The 23,226-nt window shown below is 46.2% G+C and overlaps 1 protein-coding gene across 4 annotated transcripts in view; it reads left to right on the plus strand.

The window, feature by feature from the left end:
* Nucleotides 1–23,226, plus strand: part of ATP9B (ATPase phospholipid transporting 9B (putative)) — a 248,910-nt gene that overhangs the window by 42,394 nt on the left and 183,290 nt on the right. For all 4 annotated transcript variants that reach the window (XM_047828023.1, XM_047828022.1, XM_047828019.1 and 1 more), the window contains exons 5-6: nt 7,775–7,883; nt 19,439–19,497. In XM_047828023.1, coding sequence (XP_047683979.1) covers nt 7,775–7,883; nt 19,439–19,497 — 168 coding nt within the window. The remainder of the gene's footprint in view (nt 1–7,774; nt 7,884–19,438; nt 19,498–23,226) is intronic.

The following is a 23,226-nucleotide window of genomic DNA, read 5'->3' on the forward strand; positions in this document are numbered from 1 at the left end:
ATCCAGTCAAGACAACGTAGTGAAACTCCTCCCTTAGGGAAGGAGCCAGCGCAGTGCTCACTTACCTGCCGAAGTGCTCCCCTCGGAGCCGGGACGTGAGCGGCGTGCTCTGGAGTTCATTTCTCCGGGCTGCACAGTTCTGCCGCCTCTCACAGCCGGTCTCAGATGCGCCAGGGCGACTGGCAGAGGGGACAGAAGTCTCGTTGGCAGGGTCGCTGGAGTCAGCCCCTCCTCCTGTGCACCCACACAGACTTCAGAGGAGCGCAGGTTTGAGCAGTGACAGTAACGGTGTTTGTAGTACGGAGCGATCACGGAGTCAGTACGGTGCCCTCGGGAAATCAGTGGGGTTGGAAGATGCCGGGATTATCTAAGTTAGGCCCCTGTGAGGGGTGGCATTGGGATGACATCTGGATTTCTGAGAGCCCGGGCCACGCACTGGTCAGGGAAGAGAGAGGCGCAGGCCCGGGGAGCCACGGTTGCGGAAACTCTCGGGCCAGGATGCTGGGGGTGCCGCTGAAGCGTGGGGACGTGGGGCGGTGCTTGTAAGGGAAGTCAGGGTGCTCGCACTTGATCCTGAGCGGGAGAGGGAGCCCCGTGACTGTGTGGGTGTCGCGTAGCACACGGGCGACACCGAAGCTCAGACCTCAGTGCTCAGAGTTGGTGTTCAAGCCAGGTGGCTGTGGAGAAGCGACGGAGGGGGGACTTTCTCTTCTTTTCCCCCTGCTCACCTTCCTTCCCCTGCAGGCAACTTCTGTTTGCATTTGAGATTCAGTTGTTACGCGTCTCCCAGTAATTTTGCTACTTATGTTTGTCTCCCTGAAATCGTATTGTTTGCATGCTCTGAAAAGTTTGCATAAAGATTACCTTAGTCCGTGTACCCTTTTGCAACATGCGTTTTGACTTAACATTGTTTTATAAAACGGATCCCTGACACGTACAGGTCTAGTTCACGTACTCTTCGCTTCTCGGAAGTGTTCCGTTGAATATGTACACAGTCGATTTGTCCATCTTCCCAGGGAAGGAGACTTTTCAGTTTCTTTCTGATTTTTCACAGTTAACAGACTCGGCTGTGACGATCGGTCTGATTGTATGTTGTTCCCTGTGCATCCTGGGAGTCTCATTGCCTAAGCCCTGCTTAGTTTTCCCATTTTCCAGTGAAAGCGTAGATCAAGTGTACTTACGATCTCAGGGTGTTTAGTTTTGGCCCCTCTTCCTACCCGTGGCTTCGCAGGGTGCTCTCACCCCTCCAGTGTCACCGCCAGCTCGGCCTGAAGTGTCCATTAGCGCTGATTGTCTGAGGACACGGGACCCTCTGAAAACTCTGACGTACAGAGCGTTCGTTTGTTTTGCTTTTGCGTCTTTTCCTCATGACTGTGACTTAAGTGACTCGGAACCAAAGAGAATGTTCGTTGCAGGTGGATTCCTAACGAGGACTTGCTTTTAAGTGTGCGCAGAATTGGCTGTGTCGGCCAGAGCCGCCCCTTCCTCTGTCCGTGTGAAGTTTGCGTCCGCCAACCTGACCTGTCCTGTCAGCCGCAGGCGTTTGAAGCACTTGGCGTGTGGGAATTCACTTCGCCGTGCTCAGAGAAGTGCCCCGGTAGGCAGCTGGCTCAGTACTCCTAGAAGGGACGCTGAGCAGAGGCTCAGGGGCCCCGCGGAAAAGTGAAAAGCCCGCTTCTCCCGTTGGAGTTGCGCGTCATGCTTCCTCGGGACGCACCGGCCGTTCCCCGCGCCCCTGTCCCCGCGCCCCGGTGGACCTCCAGCTGGCCTGCTTAGGAATCCGCGCCCTGCCCTTCCCTGCCCCGGTGGCAGCCACGGTTGGTGCCTCTGGTCGTGTGATCAGTAAGGACTTGTGAGTCTGTGCTTGTGCTCCTCGTGCACGTTTTAACCTCTGATTTAGCAAAGGTCTTAAAAAGTTGGTGTGTGCATCAGGCTCGCCTTCGAATCCCGGAAGCAGGCCTAGGTAGACTGGTTCTTTGATCCAAGCTCCCCTCTGAAACGTTTTTTGGAAACTGAAAATTCAGATACCACACAGAGAAGATCTTCTTTATTAGTCGCGGCAAATTTACACTGAATCTGTATCCAGACCACATGCTGTTTTTTGTTTTGTTTTAAAGTAAAGGAAGTATTCTGCAGCAGGATTCTCGCAGCTCCTGGGTTCCTCCTGTTTCTCGAGCCGCCCGTTCACCCCGTCCTGGGGGGCCTGCCCCGGCGCGTGGCCTTCGTACGCACTCACGTCGCACCGCCTTTTCTCTGCTTGCCTTGTGAGGTTCTGTAAGGCAGAACCTTCTGAGGTTTCTTGCTCAGAAAAAGGGCTCGGCACCTCCAGGTTCCTCCCTGACAGAAACCCGCCAGTCCAGCGTAAACCCATCATCCGGCCGGTGGTTATAAAATCTTTGGTCTCCCGCCCGCTAATTTTCAGCAGGCAACTTCTGATTCCTTCCCTCTGTTCTCCAGCTAAAGGGTGTCTCTGAAAACACTGATAGCTTCATAGTCGTTTTTGTCAGTTATTCCTGGCAGTATTGTTTACTTCAGCTCTGATCTCCTTTCTGTTATATCTTGCCGTATGACAGAAGAGTCAACCGAAAATAATTGATTTCATTATTACATTCTTGTGTCGGAATGAGGGTTACCTTTCGTATCATTCAGCCTTGGGAACAGCTCTTTGAGGGACAGCTAGTGTAACCAGAGTACCAAAACGGATCGCAGTGCTTCTGTCGGAACGAATGAGGTGGGATAGACCTGCCCATGCAGACAATGCTTAGAGGACGTCTGGGTTGGTGATGCTACCTCTTCCATATAGGATGTGGTCCTGGAAGTTTGTTAACACGTAACTTCCAGGGTGACCAGGGCGTTTGCAAGAGACTCTGACTTTCAGTATGATTCTCCAGTCCTTCCCCCTGTCCACTCCTTTCCTGAGTGTCTCTGTACTTCGCCGGTGTGGGTGGAGCACGGAAAGGAGAAAGCACATCACTCCCTGGGACTCCTATCGCATGCTGCCCAGGGACAACCACTCTCGCAGAAGTACTCGCGCTCCTTGTGCCTCAGTTTCCCTGTCTGAATTATTGCTCATTAGGTTTTTGTGGCATTTAAAAGTTGACTCATTCAAAAAACATAGAAAAGTTTGGGTGCCTGGGGGCTCAGTCGGCTACGCGTCCGACTTCGGCTCAGGTCACGGTCTTACGGTTCGCGGGTTCGAGCCCCGCGTCGGGCTCTGTGCTGACAGCTCGGAGCCTGGAGCCTGCTTTGGATTCTGTGTCTCCCTCTCTCTGTCCTTCCCCTACTCGTGCTCTCTCTCTGTCTGTCAAAAATAAATGAACATTCAAAAACATTTTAAAAACCCCATAAAATAGTTTCTGGGGACTCCTGGGTGGCTCAGTCAGCTAAGCTTCTGACTTCTGCTCAGGTCATGATCTCACGGTTCATGGATTCGAGCCCCACATCAGGCTCTGTGCTGACGGTGTGGAGCCTGCTTGGGATTCTCTCTCTCCCCCTCTCTCTGCCCCTCCCCTGCTCGTGCTCGTGCTCTCTCTCTGTCCCTCACGGTAAATAAATAAACTTAAAATAAAAAGCTTCTGGTCTATAAGAATCCCTCAAGTTTAAACTGGTATTACAGCAATAGAATTTTTTGTCTTTTTACAAAAATGCGTACTATTTTGGCAGTTACTTTACATGACTCCTGGGTCGTCTGGCGAAGTAGGAAAAAAGAAGTCCACTTTATGAAACAAGATTTAGTCATGGCCTGTGGACCGGCCACGTGAGACATTCCCGTCATCCGTTCTGATTAACAGGCTGACCTCAGTACTGTTGTGTCACTGAAGTACTGTCACCCCCTTGCGTCCAGTTTGGGTTTTCCAGTAGCGGTAGCGTAGCTTCGGTCTCGGACGTGGTCGGTGCTGAGGTCGGGGGAAGGCCCGGCCCCTCCTGTGGGAAGACTGACTTACCCACATCTTCCATAGGCCGTCAGTCTGCAGTGACCCACTTAAGACTCAGTGGATGTAAACTCTGCAGGTGGAGGTCCGTGGGTCGTAGACTCCCGTGCCTGTGAAGGAAACCCTGGCCTCAGCTGTGCCTTTCTTGGAATCTGCTTTATGATCTGAGGCTGGCTTTTGGGGCTTTTCTCAGGATAGATAAGCCGGAGGTGGACGTGGCGGCACGGGAGTGGCCTCCACATCTGTTCCGTGTTCGGGGAAACCTTAGGTTTGGAGCGTGGCTGCGAGCTGCTCGTGTGCACCAGCGGTCTTCGGGGCTCTGCTTCCTCCCAAGAGCGCTCACCTCCTGTTTTACAAGTTGGGACCCGACCCTCTGTCGCATCTTCTCTAATGTTACTGCTTTGAAGTAGAAGCCTACTTTCACTTCTCGAGTTCTCGGAAGCGCTGGGAACTCTTACGTCTTGTGGCTTAAAGTTCCTTGATGAATGGAGAATTCACTTTCGCTGTCTCTAAGCCATAGGGTTACAGGGTGAAAGTTAGATCCACCTGCACAGTTTAGATGACAGACACACATCTGGGACCTGCGCCTCACAGAGGAGAGGTGAAGGCGCCCTCTTCAGGTGGGGCTTGAGCAGAACACCTTCCACGTGATGGCCATGCGCTCGCCTGATTGACCCTCTCCTTTAACGGTACCGTCTTCGGTGTGTAAGTAACGTGCTTGACAGCCATTCTCCTCTTACCTCTCGGGATGGGTCAGTCACAAACACGGTCTTACGGAATTCTACGCGGTGAACGTGAGTCCTAATAGTAAATACTCTCTATGTGAGAATGGCTCACGGAACGGTCTTTCCCGGATGGGTAGATGCGTGTTTTTCGCGTTACTGACAATGAGTTGTGACTTAGAATTTGTGTATTTAAAGTGGTATTGTCTTCTCACCCGAGACTAACGGCATCTTACGGTATTTCATCATACGGGTGTACCAGGAATTTCTTATTTGTGGACATTTAGGTTATTTCCGGTTTTTTATATTTGATGCCGGGATCCTTGGTTTTTTTTTTTTTGTTTGTTTGTTTTTTAGGATAACTTTCCAGACGTGGAACTGTTTGGTTAAAGTGTGTATAAATTTTAAGGCTTTTGATAACACTAAATTTTTTTAAAGTATTTTTGGTATTTCCTGTTTTGGATTTTCATATTTTTTTTTTGTCTTATATGTGCTAAAAGACATTTAGATGGAAAAGAAAGAGAAAAGCCGACTCTGTTGACAAGTGGCATGACCTGGTGTGTAGGCAAGTCTGGGGAGTACACACACAGACTTGCTGGGGCTGATAAATGAGTTAGTGAGGCTACGGGGTATAAGATAGATACACAAAAAGCGCTTATATTTTTGTATGCTAGCAGTGACCACCTGAAAATGAAATTAGTGTAGTAATTTCATTTATAAAAGTATCAGAAAGGAGAAATAGTAGATTTAGCTAAAATGCAAGATTTCATACTGAAAACTTAAAATGTTTTTGAAAAAATTAAAGATCTAAATAGATAGAAGTCATCCCGTGTTCAAGAATTGAAAGACTTGATATTATCGTAACGATAGCACTCTCCGAATTGATCTGTAGATTCGGTACAATCCCTGTGAGAATCCCACGTAGCCTTTTTGGCAGAAATTGACAAACCGATCCTAAAATTCATATGGAAATACAAGAGACACAGAGTAGCCAGTGCGTCCTAGAAAGTAGATCAGTATCGGAGGACTCCTGCCTCCCATTCCAAACTTACTTTGAAGCTATAGTCATCAAGAAGGTGTGGTACCAGCTGAAGGATAGATCACGGGATACACGTCGAGTCCAGAAACAAACCTTGACACTTAGGACAACTTGATTTTTGGCAAGGGTGCTAAGACAGGTCAGTGGAGACAGAGCCCAAGAATGAATTTGGACCCTGCCTCCTGTCACACACAGAATGTAACCGAGAACGGGTTACAGACTTAAATGGAAGAGCTGAACCCAATAAGACTCCTGGAAGAAAACAGAGGTGGAGCTTTGGGATCTTGGACACTAAAAGCCCAGGTGACCAAAGAAACAATTTAAACTGGACATCATGAAAATTAAAAACTTTAGTGCATCAGAGGACGCTATCAAGAAAGTGAAACAGTACAACCTGGAAAGTGTAACCTCACACTTGTAAATCATATCTCTAACAAGGTATTTATATCCAGAATCACATGAAGAGCTCTTACAACTTCGCGTGAAAAGACGAATGACACAGGTAAAAAGTGGGTGTAGGATCTGAATAACATTTATCCCAAGAGAACGTGTATTTGGCCAGTAAGCTCATGTTAAGTGGTACAAGCACTTTGGAAAGCAGTTTGGCAGTTCATGAAAATGCCAGCCGTACTGTGTCACCCGGAAGAGGCACTATGGTTGCGGGGGGCTGGGAGCAGGGGAGATGGGAAAGGGGGGTGAGCTTTCTCTTTGGGGTGATGAAAGTCAGATGGTGTTGATGGTGGCACAACTCTGAATGCGCCGGGGACGGCCGTGTTTCAGAACCACAAGGACCACGGGTTCCAGGGGCCCACGTGGTGTAGCCTGTCGGCGACACAAAAACAGCCCTGGGATAACAGGTTGCTGTCCCGTAAGTGGAGTTGCCCGGCCTTGCCTTGGCCATTTTCACAGTAGACAGGGGGATGCTCATCAGTCAAACGAAGCCTACTGGACAGTGTGGTCCGAGAGAGGTTGACTTGAAGAGTAGCCGTGTAATGCGTCAGAAAACACCCAAGTAGCCTTTGAAAATGACTCCAGCCACGTTAGCGGTGTAATAGATTTCACAATAGATTCCAAGTACATAGGTTTTCTGTAGGGGCGCCTGGGTGGCTCAGTTGGTTAAGCATCTGGCTCTTGACTTCGGCTCACGTCATGACCTCACAGTTTGTGAGTTCGAGCCCCATGTTGGGCTCTGTGCTGACGGCACGGGCTTCTCCCTCTCTCTCTGCACCTCCCCCACTCCCGTGCTCTCTATTTCTCTCAAAATAAATAAATACACTTTGAAAAAAAGTTTTATTTAGATAGCATCAAGTTAATCTGTCCAGGTTTTTACTTAAAAAGTGAGGAAGTAGGGGCGCCTGGGTGGCTCAGTCGGTTGAACGTCCGACTCTTGATTTCGGCTCAGGTCGGGATCTCATGGTTTGTGGGTTCGAGCCCCACATTGGGCCCTGCGCTGGTAGTGCGGAGTCTTCTTGGGATCCTCTCTCTCTCCCTCTTTCTGCCCCTCCCCTGCTCATGCTGTCTTTCTCTCTCTCCCTCCCCCCCCCCCAAAATAAAAAAAATAAATTTAAATAAAAATATTTTTTAAAAAAGTGAAGGAAAAAAGCGTGGTGGCTGTGCCTGTGCCCCACGTGTGTCTGTAGACGCTGCCACGGGGAGAAACTTGTGCTGGGATAGCTTCCTGTTGCTACACATTTCGTTCTACCAGAAAGAGAACTATAGGAAATGTGTGATTTTGATGTCAGTCTTTGTTAATTTGAACTTGAATGCTCGCATGTTCTGAATATAATTCATGGGGTTTTTGAAGATTGTTGGTTTCCTTATTTTTAGGTTACTAAGTCCTTTCTGATGTTTGGCTTGAAGTACAAGCTATGATATGAATTTAAATCTTTTGGCTGATAGAATCGTAAATCTTATATATTATATTTTTTTAGTGGTGTTTCATTGTTCCTTTTTGTCTTTGTTTTCATTTATGTTTTAGAAGTAACATTGGCGGGTGGGGGGTGGGGAGTAAAACTTTTTGTTACTGTTTTGTTATTTATAATCCAGTTTTCTCAAATATCTGATTTTATCTTGTCTCATAGGGATTCGTTTTGGCTGTTACCATCATGAGGGAAGCAATTGATGAATTTCGGCGTTTTCAGCGAGACAAGGAAGTAAATTCACAGCTCTACAGCAAGCTCACAGTAAGAGGTCAGCAAGACACTTCTGATTTAGTTTATCGTTTGCTTAATGTAGCCATCACGTCAGAGTTAACATAAATGAAAGAAAACGTCATCATTCTGTTACCGAAAATAGTATTCTGCAATTACATATGGTATCTAATTAATTTTCTTACGATAACGTGATGCCACAAATTCAAGGTAGATTTTTTTATTCATTCTCCAGATGCTGGGATGTGTGTGTATGAGTATAAACACGTACACGCTTAAACACACATGCGCACACGCGCACAGAGAGCTGGTCGTGTGGTGCGCTCTGTCACGGTTTGTGTATGAGGGGTGTGCATGTAGACACGTGTGAAACCCAGCTGGTGCAGGACATTGTGTGTGGAGCCCTGTATCACCTTACCTGCCGTCTCTGCTTGTGTCATATTTTCAACACAGTCGTAGGGTTAGACAGTTAGTACCAGGGCCTTAAACTGTTGAAGTGCAAGGTCTCGGAGCACCTACGGTTCACGTCATGATCCAAAGTGGGACTACTTTATGCCCATTTCTCCTCAACTTCGTTCAGGGCTTTTAACCCTTGCTTAATTTATGTTTTTAAAGAGTTTGTTTATTTGGTCTCTCAGTCTCAGTGGAAAAGAAGCGATGTATTGGGAAGAGTGTGGGGAAAGCATTTGCACGTATTCATAATAACTTCAAAGCCTGTTTCAAAGATGAGGTTTAGAGTGGTGTTTGTACCTTCTGATTACGTGGGGACATTTGTACGTTGAATTATGTATTTGAAATAATTCTCCAAAAAAATATTTTTATAGCTTATTTGGACAGATCTCGTGTAACGTAAAGTTTATCCGTTGAAAGCGTACAGTTGGGTGGCTTGGGTCTGTTCACAGAGTTGTGGAAGCATTACTGCCGTCTACTTTTGGAATGGTCTTGACGTTCTAGAAAGAAACTCTGAATATGTTAGCCGTCATCCCATTCTTGCCCCTCCTCCAGCCCCAGGTCCGTCCCCCGGCCTGCTTTCTGTCTCCATGGGTTTGCCCCCGAGGAGCAGGTGTCCGGAAGCCTGCAGCTTCCTGCAGGCCACTGCAGGCCAGTGTGGGCTGGTGTCACAGGCCTCTTTCCCCGGCGCCCTGTGGTCACGGGTCATCAGTTCATCGCTGGCGTGGCGCCTGGCAGCGCTCTTTTTCTTTTCGTTGCCCAGGGCTCCTCCTCTCTGTGGCATGCCGAGTTTGCCTCCCATTCAGTAGTGGGTGGACATTTGCGTTGTTTCCACTTCAGGCGACCGTAAAGAATGCTGCTGCAAATGTCTGCGTGCGGTTTTTCTGTACGAACGTGATGTTACTTCTTCTGTGGGTATACCTACCACGAGTGAAATTGCTGGATTATATGGTAACCACATTCTTGAGAAACTGCAGACTACTCTTCTGATCGGCCTTGCCAGTTGGCCAAACCAGCTGCTGGTTTGCTTTCTCACCAGCAGCGTGTGAGTGGTCCAGTCTCTCTGCGTCTTCGCCGGCACCTGTTAGCGTCTGTCTTTTTGTTGCAGCCGTCCTGTTGGGCGTGAAGTGGTAGCTCGTTGTGGTTTTGACTTGTGTTTCTCTGGTGACTCATGACGTTGAGCGTCTTTTCATCTGCTTATTGGGCGTTTGTATGTCTCCTTTGGCGACGTGTTTTTTCAGATTCTTTGCTTACTGTTGGAACTGGGTTCTTTTTTTGTATTTATTGAGTTGGGAGAACTCTATATATTCTGGATTTAAGTCCCTTGTCGTTCTGTGATTTGGACATATTCTGTCTCGTTCGGTGGCTTGTGTTTTCTTTTTCTTGGTGTCTTCTGACGCACAACAGTTTTCATGTTGATGAAGTGCTGCTCATCTGTGTTTTCTTTTATTGCTTGTGCCGTTGCGACGTATCTAAGCAACAGTTTGTCAACCCAGGGTTGCAAAGGTTTACTTCTATATCTTCTCCCAGGGGTTTTATGCTTTTAGCTCTGACGCTCAGATGTGTGATCCGTTTTCATTCTGTAGTTTGTGTGGGTGTATGACACGGGGCCACATTCCTTTGTGTGTGAGTATCCAGTTGTCCCAGTGCCATTTTTGAAAAGACTGTACTCTTGCGATTAAATTGAACGGTTAACTAGTGAAGAGTTTTGATGTATGAAGTAATGGCACGGTGGAGGAAAGGTGTGTTGTAGAGAAGAGGTGAAGTTTTGGAAAAAAGGAATCCCCGGAGTGGCCAGGTAAATTAGGTGTACCTTCGATGTGTCTTTTTTGGAATATAGTATAGGTCCCGGCTTAGTTTTTAAATTGTTTTCATTGTGATATTTGGAATGAGTAGAGATTCGTTTCCGTGCATTAATTGTATCATTCAAAACTAAATGGCACGGTGATATCTGCGAACCATCAGTCGGCAGTCTTGCCTGCCCTCCTGAGCGTAGAAGCAGTGAAGGGGCGAGCACTTGCCTCAGTGAGAGCAGCCCACATTCTCAGTTTGGGACTCCGGGCCGTGGCTCTGAAGGTAGTGGAGCGGCACGCACTTGCGAGAATTGTGTCTGTCCAGCCTGGCAGGGCCACTTGAAGGACCGACTCAAGACGGTTGTCTCTCTTCCTCTGATTGGATGTCACTCAGGGCAGAAGAGCCAAAAAAACAGTCGGCATTTCGGAAGCCTGTGTCAGCAGCAGTGGCTGGGGGGGCGATAGGTGATAGCTGACACACCGAAGAGAGTGTCGAGTGCCCGCTAGAAGGAGCTGGAGACAGGATTCTTTGGAAAATCGGGGCCTTCAGAAGTGCGTGTGTTGACAGGAGAGTTTTGAAAGCCACATCCAAGGCCGGCACTGAATCATGCTCAGAAAAGACCCCAAGAAAGTGTTTTGCCTCTAGCCAGTCTCTAGGCTCACTGCAAGCAGAGGTGAGGTCTCAGGCAGAGTTGTAGACAGCTTGCCGAGTGCCGGGTGCCCCGGGACAGCCAGCCTGCCAAGGCTGGGAGAGGCTGTTCGCTCCTTCCCTCCCTCCCTCTCTCCCTCCCTCCCTCCCTCCCTTCCTCTCTCCCTCCTTCCCTCCCTTCCTCCCTCCCTCCCTCCCTCCCTTCCTCCCTCCCTCTCTCCCTCCTTCCCTCCCTCCCTCCCTCCCTCCCTCCCTCCCTCCCTCCTTTCCTCTCTCCCTCCTTCCCTCCCTCCCTCCCTCCCTCCCTCCCTCCCTCCCTCTCCCTGTCTCCTGTCCTTCACCCTTCCTCCCTTTCTTCCTCCCCCTCTCATCCCTTCTTCCCTCCATCATCCCTCCTTTTCTTTCTTAATCTCACCCCCTCCCCTTGCAGGGAAATCTTTTTCAAAACACTGACTGAAAGACTTCACAGACCACACATGACGAGGAATACACACTTTACAAAACAGTTCTAGAAAAGTCACTAAACGTGCACGGCTACAGCATATACTGAGCAACAAAAGAAACCCAGAAGAGGAGGACGTGACTGATTTCCCGAGTTACCAGATTATAATAGTCAAAATGTACAGGTTTCCACAGGAAATTATGAAGCATGCAGAGAAACCGTGTGGCCCAGTCATAGAAGAAAGGAACAGAAGCTGTCCCTGAGGAGGCCCAGATTCTGGACTTACTGGACAAAAATCTAACTCACCTGCCATAAGTATGCTCACGGAGCTAAAGGAGACAACTGAAAAATGTTAAGAGACATCAGGAGAACAATGTACTGTATTAAACAGAAGATCGGTAAAGGTATAGAAATGATAAAAAGGGGGCGCCTGGGTGGCGCAGTCGGTTAAGCGTCCGACTTCAGCCAGGTCACGATCTCGCGGTCCGTGAGTTCAAGCCCCGCGTCGGGCTCTGGGCTGATGGCTCGGAGCCTGTAGCCTGTTTCCGATTCTGTGTCTCCCTCTCTCTCTGCCCCTCCCCCGTTCATGCTCTGTCTCTCTCTGTCCCAAAAATAAATAAACGTTGAAAAAAAAAATTAAAAAAAAAAAAAAAAAAGAAATGATAAAAAGGAAGCCAAGAGAAATTCTGGTGCCAAAAGTTATAATAAATTGCAAGAAGAACTCACTCGAGAGTTTCAGTGGCAAATTTAAGTGGCCGGGAGAAAGAATCCCTGACCCTGAACCTAGATCACGTGAGATGATCCATTCTGAGACGTGGAAAGAAGAACGAGGAAAGTTAAGTAGAGACTTGGGGGCAGCACTAAATGCGCTAATGTGCTTGCATTGGGGGTCGTGGGAGTCGTAGAGGGAGAGGGCGGAGAGAAAGTTTGAAGGAATAATGGCCGTTAACTTCCCAGATTTGTTAAGAGACATGAATCTACACGTTCAGGAAATTCCGTGAATCCCTAGAAGGACGAACGCAGAGAATCCACACCGAGACGTTGTAATCAGACAGTTCAAACCCGAGGACAAAGAGAATGTTCTGAAAGCAGCAAGGGAGAGACAGCTTGTCACACACAAGGCCTCTAGAGTGAGAGCCTGTGGAGGACTGTCAACCAAGAATTGTGTGTCCCATTCACGAGTGAAGGAGAAATTCGGACGTTCCCAAATGCCTGTAGAATTGAAAACAGGCACTCGAGCAAATACACATGCAGCCACGTTCATGCAGCGCCCTTTATAATCGCCAGTGGGGGAGAACAACCCAAATGTCCATCGGCGCGTGAGCGGATAGACAAATTGTGCCGTTTTCTCGCGTTGGAGTGTCATTCAACCGTAAAAATTAATACTGACACAACATGAGTGAACCTCGAAAAAGCCGTGTGAGAGAAATCAGACACAAAAGGTCACGGACTGTACGACGTCGTCTGTGTCAAGTATGGGAACAGGTAGATTACTGGAACTGAAAGCAGGTTGTGGGGGCACTGCTTAGTGGGTTGACGCATCCTTTTGTGGTGAGGAAAATGTACTTGAACCTGATAGAGTGGGTCGCACAACACCATGAATGTACCCCGTGCCGTTGTACTCACTTACAATGGCTGATTTTATGTTATGTCACTGTCACCTAAAAATAGTAAAAACTGTTGATGAAGGCATACTAATAATTAGGGCTTTTACACTTCTATGATACTCGAACTCAGAAGATCTTAAAAGTAATTGTCAGTGGGTTTATTTCAAATACAAATGGAGATTTACCTTTTTACACAAAATTGACGACCATTGGTCCTGTTTGAAAGGACGTTTTACTCGTAGATGGTAACGGTGTGTCTATCTCGGACTTCCTCCTCTGTGATCTGTGTCAGGTGACTTGCTCATTTGCATAACTGCCATCCTAGGTAGGTTGGTGTTCTCGCCACCTTACAGGGGAGGGGCCTGAGGCCGCCGCTCAGGGATCTGCCCCGAGTCCCTGCAGCTTCAGTGGAGCGGCTGTGTGAGCTCAGCCCCCTCCGACTTCATGTGGCTGTTCTGTGGGTTGTACATTGCTCTGTGGCTCGTTATTCTGATGCACATGATTGCTGAGTAAAATCTAGAATGTGAAAAATGCACGTAAAAATGTAAAAAATGCTCCTTGGCTAGTCTGAAACTTGTTTTCTTGGGAAGAATATTCTGTGCTCATCTCCTTAATTTGTAGCATTTCATAGGTTATCTGTTCTTTGAATGGCATTGATGGCTCCTTCCTTATGTGACTGAACTGCGGTTCGTCTTATCGTATTTATCGTATTTACAGTATTTGAATTTTGTATTTGGAGTTCTTACACACATTCTTGTAGAAATACTCTGGGAAGATGTTCCCTGCTCTATTTTTTCTTTTGAAAAGGAAAGCCACGACCACTTTTAAGTATGCTCGGATCTTGAGGGTACTTTGTTAGAAGCAGAGAGTATTTTAACTGGTGCACGAGCTCAGTCGACACCGGGTGATCTTTAGCCAACTGCACACTTTGCTGCTTGAGAGGCTGTCTTGTCATGTGGGAATTTTCCACGTCTGTTGCTGCTCCGTTCTTTGCTTTCTCCTTGTTTGTGACCTGCTTTATGATTCATGGTTCTCTCCTAATGGATAGCGCCCGTCAGAGTTAAGGAGGAGAAAATGAAATTGTTGGCAGCTTTTCAGAAATCCCTGATGAGGAATTTGAATTGTGGGGTCATTCTGCTTTTGGTTTCTTGGGATCAGTGCTATTTTTTTTTTTTTTTTTTTTAACCTCTTGCTCCAGAGAAGTGTATAAATTGCATCCTGGGCTGTAATCATTCTGCTGGCTGGTTCACGATTCAGTTCCAGATACTTAGTACTCACTATGGTCGGCACTGTGATCCCCTCCGGGGATTCAAACACGAGTGAGTCCTGGACTGTGGTTTTGAAAGAGCTCCTGTAGTATTCTAGCAGATAGGATAAACTCAGAGGTTTTTGTTTACTTGCTTTTGTTTTAATCAACCATCAAATCTCAGTAGGACTGTATCATGTCACCCACTATTACCGTGTATTCCAGATGCACACCTAAAGCTAATGTGGAGCTTTAGAAATGATCGGGAATTAATTCTGGGCTGTGGCTTCTCTTTACACTTGGTGATGACTGATTTCCAGTGGCTCTTACCTGTTTCTTGTAATGGTTATGGCATTCTGTTGTTCAACGTGTTAGACATATGAAAGAGAGAAGAAAGTCTGTTGTCTTTGAACTTGTGTACATTGTGTGCGTGTGTAGTTGTCAGAGAGAACGCTCACACATTTAGGTGTTTCTTGTGTTCCAGTTTCCTTGCCAGAAAGGAACTTGACCCGCTGAGACAGTGTTCTTTCTTCCTGTGTATTTTAGCATCTTTGATTCTTTCTGTCAACACTGTTGTCACATACTTGTTAAAATTCTTACTGTTATTTTTACATAAAAAATCATGAAATACCTATTCAAATTTTATCATCTTTTAGTGAAATTTACTGTTTGTGCGTAATGTTTTCTTGAAAGATCTCTTTTTAAAAATCCCTCTTTAGTGCATTTTACACACTGTCTGTGGGCAGTGCCCACTTCCCCAGGCACGTCCTAACATGTAACTGGTTTCTTGGGTTACTGCATCTTCCGCTTGGCAAGAAGGAGTCCCTTTTGTGACAGTCATGTCTTCAGATAGTTGGGTTTCTTTTAAATAGTACTCTCAAATGCTGGCTAAATTTTCCCATCAGAAATTGCTTAGGAGCTGATGAACTCAGAATTCTGTCATCGGAGTGGGTTTCTGCAGCTGCTGCTCAGAGAGGCATCGGTGACTTTCCTTCTTATTCACGTGCCATCCCTCGTCCGTCCACTTCTGTGATGGTGCAGGTCAAGTAGAATGGTACGTCTTTTCTCACGAGGTCAGAGCCCGCTCGGTGCTTCCCGTTCATCTTGGGTGGTCTTCAGCATCTGTGGGCTGAGCAGCGCTTGGGAAGTCTCCGTTCAAGAATGTTCTGGATACATTACTACAGGTGTGCCGTCTAGTAGCGGCTCTCCATCTGTCAGATCTGTATGGTTGGTCTCCATCGGTCGGTCGTCATAGGTTGTCGTAGGTTGTTGTAGGTTGTTGTAGGTCGGACACGATCAGCAGCTGAGATTCATGATCTTATCTGCTCCGCCCTCTGTGGCTGCACGTGGTGGACGCTGGTCCGCCCGGGGGCGGGGGGGGGGGGGGGGGTTGGGGGGGACAGATACACAGGAGCAGATTCATAGCTTCAGGACCGGCTGTGCGTGACCCGTCGTGCTTTCTCAGCTCATCCTGGGAGGATCTGTGTGAATTCATTTCTTTGTGGCCTTGGTGCGCCGCGTGTCTTTTATCACATTGTTTGGAGATTGGGGCCCGGAATACGTGAAAGTAACAAGAAACGCCGGCTAACACGACGTACCTTGGCACAGGTGGAGTCGTGTGGCGGTGTGTGTGTGTCGCCAGCACCCCGCCCCCTCCCTCTGGCAGCGGCTGTTACTGTGCTGGTCGCTGTGCTGCTGCGTCCTCTGCTCTGTGTTCGTGCGGCTGTTTTCCCTGAAGGTTCCGAGGTTGTTGGCACCTGGCAGGATCTCAGACGATGGATGACTTAAGTAAATGAGGGGTTTCCAGATCAAATATGACAGCCCTAGGCCTGTTCGCACTCCGGTGTGCCCGCTCGCGCCTCCCCCAGCATCCTTGCTCGCGTCAGGTACAGCATTGGGTTTAACTTGCTGCCTTGACTGGTGAAAAATACTCTCCTTGTGATTTGCTTGCTGCTTACCTTTTCACATTTCCTTGCTTATTGTGATCTTTTATACGAGTTTACTCGTCTTTCTTCATACGTCCATTTCTACCTTTTCAGAATTTCTCTAAGAGAAGCTTATCACGTGACAAATATTTTTATCTTGTTTGACTCATTTTTTATCTTTTTCTTTAAAATTTGTTTTTTACTGTTTATTTTTGAGAGAGAGAGAGAGAGAGGGAGAGGGAGACAGAGCGTGGGCAGGGGAGGGGCAGAGAGAGAGGGAGACACAGAATCCGAAGCAGGCTCCAGGCTCCGAGCTGTCAGCACAGAGCCTGAAACAGGGCTCGAACCCACAAACCCTGAGATCACAACCTGAGCTGAAGTCGGATGCTTACCTGACTGAGCCACCCAGGCGCCCCTATCTTTTTCTTTTAGATGTAGATAAGTTTATAGTTTTTATGTATGCAAACCTTCTGTTTTCCTTTGTGGTTTTTACTTTAATCCTAGAAAGGCTGTTCAACCCTAGTGTGAATATCTTAATTTCCCTACAGTAATATTTCTGTGTTTTCATTTTTCATAGCTGACGTTTCCCTCCATTTGCAATTTCACATTTCAGGTGTCTATTCCATGGAGAAGGGACCTGTCTTCTTTTTTTACCGCAAATGGTTAGTTAGTTCCTTTAAAACCAGTTTTTAATGTTATTAAAGTTCTTTTTCCAGAGGCACCTGGGTTGCTCAGTTGGTTAAACGTCTGACCCTTGATTTCAGGTCAGGTCATGATCTCAGGGTTCATGAGTTCAGGGTGACATCATGGAGCCTGTTTGGGATTTTCTCTTCCCTCTCTCTGTGCCCCGCCCCCCCCCCCCCATCAGTATGCTTTCAAAATAAACTTGAAAAAAAAAAAAAACCTAAAAAATAAAAAAGACTAAAAGGGCACCTGGGTTATTCAGTCAGTTGAGCATCCAACTTCAGCTCAGGTTGTGATCTCATGGTTTGTGGGATCGAGCCCCACGTCAGGTTCTGTGCTGGCAATGTGATGTGGAGCCTGCTTGGAATTCTCTCTCTCTCTCCCTTACTCTGCCCCTCCCCTTTTCTCTCTCTCAAAATAAATAAATAAATAAACTTAAAAAAAAAAAATAAAGTTCCTTTCTCAGACCTTTGAGAAATGTGTCAGATTTCTTTGGGCCCCATTCTTTGCCTTGAGCTCTCCAGATTCATCCAGATCTCCGTGCCAGCTCCATTCCAGTTCTGTTTTGTTTTTTAATTTTTTTTTCAACGTTTATTTATTTTTTGGGACAGAGAGAGACAGAGCATGAACGGGGGAGGGGCAGAGAGAGAGGGAGACACAGAATCCGAAACAGGCTCCAGGCTCTGAGCCATCAGCCCAGAGCCCGACGCGGGGCTCGAACTCACAGACCGCGAGATCGTGACCTGGCTGAAGTCGGACGCTTAACTGACTGCGCCACCCAGGCGCCCCCATATTGTCCTATTATTAACACAAGAATTTCTGCACTGCGTTTTACCATCACCTGTTTTCTTTAAACATGTACTTGCAAGGAAGCTCCATAGAAATGAATGAAAATCACTGCACAATACCTAAAAATTAGAGGCTATTAAATATAAACTGTGTCTGTGATGTGACAGAATGGTACCTCTTCCTCAGAAATGTAAGACCGTGATCGTGGAGTCAGAAAAGGGTATATTTTCTGTTTCAAAATACTTAAAAATTATTTACTACGTTTATTCCATCTTATGATTATGGCTGTTTCTGTCTCTGCTTTCTAAATGGGTCTATTACAGAGAATATAGAAAAGCAGAAGGAACAGTGGAATGGATGGTAGGAGAGAAAATAAAATGAAGTGATAAGACAGGAATTCTTTTGAATACTCAGTAATAATGAGATCGGTATGGTACGTTTACTGCCTGGTGCTTAGCTGTAGAAAACATAACAGTGGGAGTACAGACAAGAAGCTTGAAGGGGCCAAATGAAAAAGTAACTAAAATAGACATTGTTCTGTAAGTATACTTTCTGACTTCCAGTAGATGTACTTACCAGTTATGAAGGTATCTGAAGATTTGTTTCACAGTAACGCTAAAGAACATTGGTGCTCTATTTTATTTTTTTTTAATAAAAGATGCCAGAATCGTCTTTTTTTTTTTTTTAATGTTTATTTAGTTTTGAGAGACCACATGTGCAAGTGGGGGATGGACAGAGAGAGAGAGAGAATCCCAAACAGGCTCCACGCTGTCGGCACAGAGCTCGACACGGGGCTCGAGTCCACGAACCGTGAGATCATGACCTGAACTGAAATCAGATACTCAACCATCTGAGCCGCCCGGGCACCCCCAAACATTGCTGTTTTATAATATGAATAAAATATAGCTTCCCCCAATAGTTCCATTCCTTATGTGCTTACTGTCTAATTGAGGAATGTAGAAAAATAAAATACAAAACTTCTGGATATCCTCAAAACATATCTTTAGGAACAGTTGTGGCACTCTTGAAACTGAGCTGCTTTAAGAAGTAATTAGGAAATAAGTTTGTACTAAGTTGAACGTGGTCGAAACGTCAGTAGTATGACTGCTAACGTTAGTTTTTGATAATGCGATGTGGGCTTCCCTCCTGTGCCATCAGCTTTCAGAATGGATTGAATGTAAAGACAGGCCTTTCCCCATGTTAAAAACGGTGGTCACGAAAAGGTAAAGATAGATCCACGAGGCTGTTGCTGGTCCTAAAAGGGAGATTGACAGAGGGAGGGGGAGGGGGAGGAGGGAGGGCAGCAGGGAAGGGGAAGGGTTTGGAGTCCCAGGGAGAGAGAGAACTTGAGTAAGTTTCGTTACTTATGTAGAAGGGTGTCTCAAATTGTGTATTCAACATTTCATCTACTCTGCGTGATGTTAACTTTGTCTTAGAGGCTTATATGTTAAGTTTTATAGGTGCTTATTGCAGACTGGATATGATACAAATAATCTAAGAATTGACACACTGTATCACGTGGATGAATCACTGTTCGTAATAAAGCTGTCAACTGTATGGGTATCAGTTATCAGTTCTGAAATGTCGGTGATTTTATACATCGTTTTCTTTACTTCTGTCAGTTCTGTGTCCATCAGTGCCATTTACAATGTTAATACGAGGATACATCTTCCTGTTACTCACTCATTAAGTCATCTTGAGTGCTATTCTGATGGTCAGTACTGGACCCAGACCTGAAATAATGGTGGATTTGGGAAGAACATTCCGGTTGGAGCCCTCTCCCGTACCCCACGTCTTTTACTGGGGACAGTTACCTGTTCGTATTTGGGAGCTAAGAGAAGTTCATTTTTGGTGACTGTGTAATCAATGTATTTTGAAAGTATAAGTACAGATAAATTTCTAGTGTTTTTCCACCCCAAAAGTTATTTCTGGAGTATTAATTGCTAATTGAAATTTTAACTTGGTGTGCTGTTTTTCCTTGAGTTGATTATACTTCTTCTTTTCTTTAAGGTAAAGTGCAAGTTAAGAGTTCAGACATACAAGTTGGAGACCTCATCATAGTGGAAAAGGTTGATGCATTTTTAATATATTTTAGACGTGTGTATGCCGCTGATTAACATTTAGCCTGATTGCAGTAACTTTGAATCTAAAGGAAATTGTATGAGACAGTTATTTTAAGTCTTAACATCTTTTGTAAGATAGGATATATATGAAGAAAAATCTAGTTTGTTTTTGCTTTAGTATATTTCATTGTGTGCAGGTGAAATCATATTTTGTCTAAAAACAAGACCTGTGTTAACTGTTTAATATTGTATTACTAGAATTACTTCATTTGATGAAAAAACTGTATTAGTTAGAACCTATTTATAATAGAATATGTTTCATTTTCTAAAACTTCCTATTATAGATAGATATATTACACATAAGAATTTGATATTCTTAGGGTTTAGAATTTACCTTAAAGAAGGGAGGGTCAGTGGAAGTCAGAGAATATTGGGAAGAAACGGCTCAGGTCTGTGGAGGCGGAAGCCGCTCAGAAAGCCTGTCAGTGTCAGTGGTGGAAGCTGCCAGCGGCCTGGGGTGAGCAGGCTGACTGCCTTGGGGGGGGGGGGGGTGCGGTGCTTCTGCCCACATCCCTGAGTAATGGCCACTGAGCAGGTAGCCTCTTTGTTTTTTTCAAAGGCTCTAGGACAACTTTTATTTTATTTTATTTTTAAAAAAATTTTTAATGATTTTTGAGAGAGAGACAGAGACAGAGTATGAACAGGGGAGGGGCAGAGAGGAGACAGAATCCGAAGCGGGCTCCAGGCTCCGAGCTGTCAGCACAGAGCCCGACTCGGGGCTCGAACTCACGAACGGTGAGATCGTGACCTGAGCCGAAGTCAGAAGCTCAACTGGTTGAGCCACCCGGGCGCCCTTAGAACAACTTTTAAAAAGTGTCGCAGGAAAAGTTGTAATAAGGCCTCTTACAAGAGCAGTCTGAGCCCTCGGTGCCAGCTGGCACCCGGGCCACGCACCCAGCCTGAGCCGTGTTGTGGAGGGGTTAGTACCAGAAGGCCTTTCTCCTCAAGACCAGCGTGGGCTTTCTCTTGCTGCTTTCAGCTCTACGTCGGCCATGTTTTGAGGTATGCTTGTTTGATTTTACAAAAAGGATTAAAATTGAGCATGCTGATGTGCAACTTGTGTGTGTAGCGCTTGGTCATATGGACGTTGTAAGTCACTAGCTTTGATCCGCGGTTAGATTTTCAGATGGTGTCTTTGTTCGCCTCTTACAAAGCGCTGTGTGAATATCCTTATACACACACCTCTTCGCGCTTCTGTGGGGTAAATGCTGATGACAGATGACTGAGCAAATGAGAGTCAGCTGCCAGTGTCCAATACCTCACCCTTTCTGTGGTCAGGCACCTGGGTCCTCGCTCCGGGTCCCTCTCAGGGCTGTAGTCAGCCAGGTGGCCATCGCTTCCAGCTCGTGGGGGCTTGTTGGCAGGTTCAGGGCCTTGGTTCCATGAGCTTTTGGCCGGAAGGAGGCCGCCTTCGTTCCCGACCACACGGTGGGAAGGCTGGGCGTCCTCCACAGGGCAGCTCCCGGTGGCCCGTCAGGACAAAAGTGGGCAGCCAGCAGCATGGATTGCGGGCTGGGACCTGTGCCAGTAGGGACACCCATCGCGTCTTGTTTCCTTCTCAAGAGGCTGCGTGGTGTTGATGGTGGTGTTTAAGGAGCAGAGAGAGTCTCTGTGGATCGGGGAGCACTGCTCGGCCTTGTCATTGTTCCATCTCTCATTTCCTTTGCTCTCTTGTTATTCACGTTCTCCTTCCCTCTCCTGCCAGAGTTGATGGACTGTTGTGCTCGTCAGTGCTCCCATTTTTACTGAGTAGCGTGAGTCCTTCTTGGCCACGTTGTGTGTGCTCATCTCTTCTGTCCTGAAGATGGATGTGAAGGTGGATGTCGAGATCAACGTGGGGGCGTTCCCCTTGGGCCTCTCTCTGGCCTCTCAGGTGTACTCTCCATCTGTGAGAGATGGATGAGGGACATGGGCCTTTGTCGACATCCAGGAAAAGGTTTTACGGTAATGGGGTAGCTGCCCATCTTCTGTTTTGTCCCTTCAGTGTTCCACGGGTAGCGCAGTGTGGGTGGCACTCCCAACACTAGATTGGTATTATTACGCAAGCATGTGTACGGCCCCTTCTCTACCCTGATGTTGAGAGATTCGGTAGCAGAGCTACAGGAAGAACTTCTAAAATATTTTCACTAATCTTCAGGAAATGTTATACACTAAAAAATAGGGGTGACACCTGTACCTGGTTTAGTTTTTTTACATTGCCAATTTTACACCTACTTTCACATAAAAATTTTCCACATATTTTAGTTACTTAAAAAACTTGAATATTTAGAATCTTGAGACATAATTTCTGGTAATTGCTATGAAGTGATAAGTTTTTAGTAGTGAATTTGTATTTGTTAAACCAACTTTGTGGCTTTTTTAGGGATAAAAGTTTCTGTCTTACTGACTGACTAACCGTCATAAGGAAATGGCAATGATACGGTAGCAAATGGTTTTGTCTTTTTACTTTTTATTTAAGGATTCTGGAAATACTTGTCACTAACCAGAAAGTTACTTCTCTGTTATTTGACCACATTGCTACTTAGAAATCAATCCTTGGATATTTCCTTGGGGGATGTTATGTTGGAGGGTAGCTCTTCTAATTCTGTATCCTGATGTGGAATTACGCTTCGTATATGGATAGTCATTGTGTAGATATTTGAGGTACGCTGATCGAGTTTGGCCCAGTGCTGCAGATGCTGGGAGTCGTGCAACTCACGGGAGAGCAGCAGCTGGGCACAGTGGGCAAGGGGAGATGTGGGCTTCAACGCCAGATGGATCTGGGTGTAAACTCCCAGTTCTCCAGCCTCAGCCCCTCCCAGGAGCAGCATCTCTTTGAGGTACACTTGGAAAGTGGTAGGCTAGATCCATTCAGAGTCAGGGTCGGGTTATGCACGCAGGGCAGTTGTTGTCTCCTGGCTGAACAAGGAACCAACCCTCCTAAGAAGTATCTAAAATTTTAGACAGACATGTCAATTTAAATATTAATACTTGAGGAATGTGTCAGGCAGGTAACTGTTTGTGACAAGAGACTTTTAAAAGTTGAAGGTTGTCCAGGTCATTGTCCAGGTCCTAACACCCGACTCTGAAGTCCAAGTGTTTGAGAAGGATCCAGAGGACACAAGCAGGATTGAAGTTGACACTGTTGTTGAGTCCTTCTTCTGCTCAACCAAAATGAGCAAGAAAAGAATATCTTCTTTTTTTTCACAGCTGAATTGAAAGACAGTTTCTTTATCCTATTTTTTTAAGGTAATGCAATTTAATAAATATTTTCAACAATTTTACCAAGCATTACAATGTATATTCTAATACCCAGAACAGACACGACAAAAACTATGCAGAGAGAGACAGTCTGAGATGCTGTAAATAAACTAAGATGGGCTCCTGAACAGGTTTCAGGTAACACACCAGAAGGCAAGAAATTAGAAACGGAGGAGTGAATACCAGGGGAAACCTGACAACAGAAAACAGATCATAAAATGCAGACTTCTGTAATGTGTCAGTAATTTATGTTCATTGCGAACCGTCTAAATATACCAATCCGGAGACAGGCAGAGTGGATGAAGAAAGGAGGCCCAGCCATGCGCCTCTCACAAGGAATTCAAATCCAGTGACACGGGTAGGATAAAAGGAGGTAAAAGAATGGAAAAGGTACACATCGCATAAAATTAATCGGAAGTAGGAGGGGCTGAGTTA

Source organism: Prionailurus viverrinus, chromosome D3 (assembly GCF_022837055.1).
Source record: "Prionailurus viverrinus isolate Anna chromosome D3, UM_Priviv_1.0, whole genome shotgun sequence".
Taxonomy (NCBI): domain Eukaryota; kingdom Metazoa; phylum Chordata; class Mammalia; order Carnivora; family Felidae; genus Prionailurus; species Prionailurus viverrinus.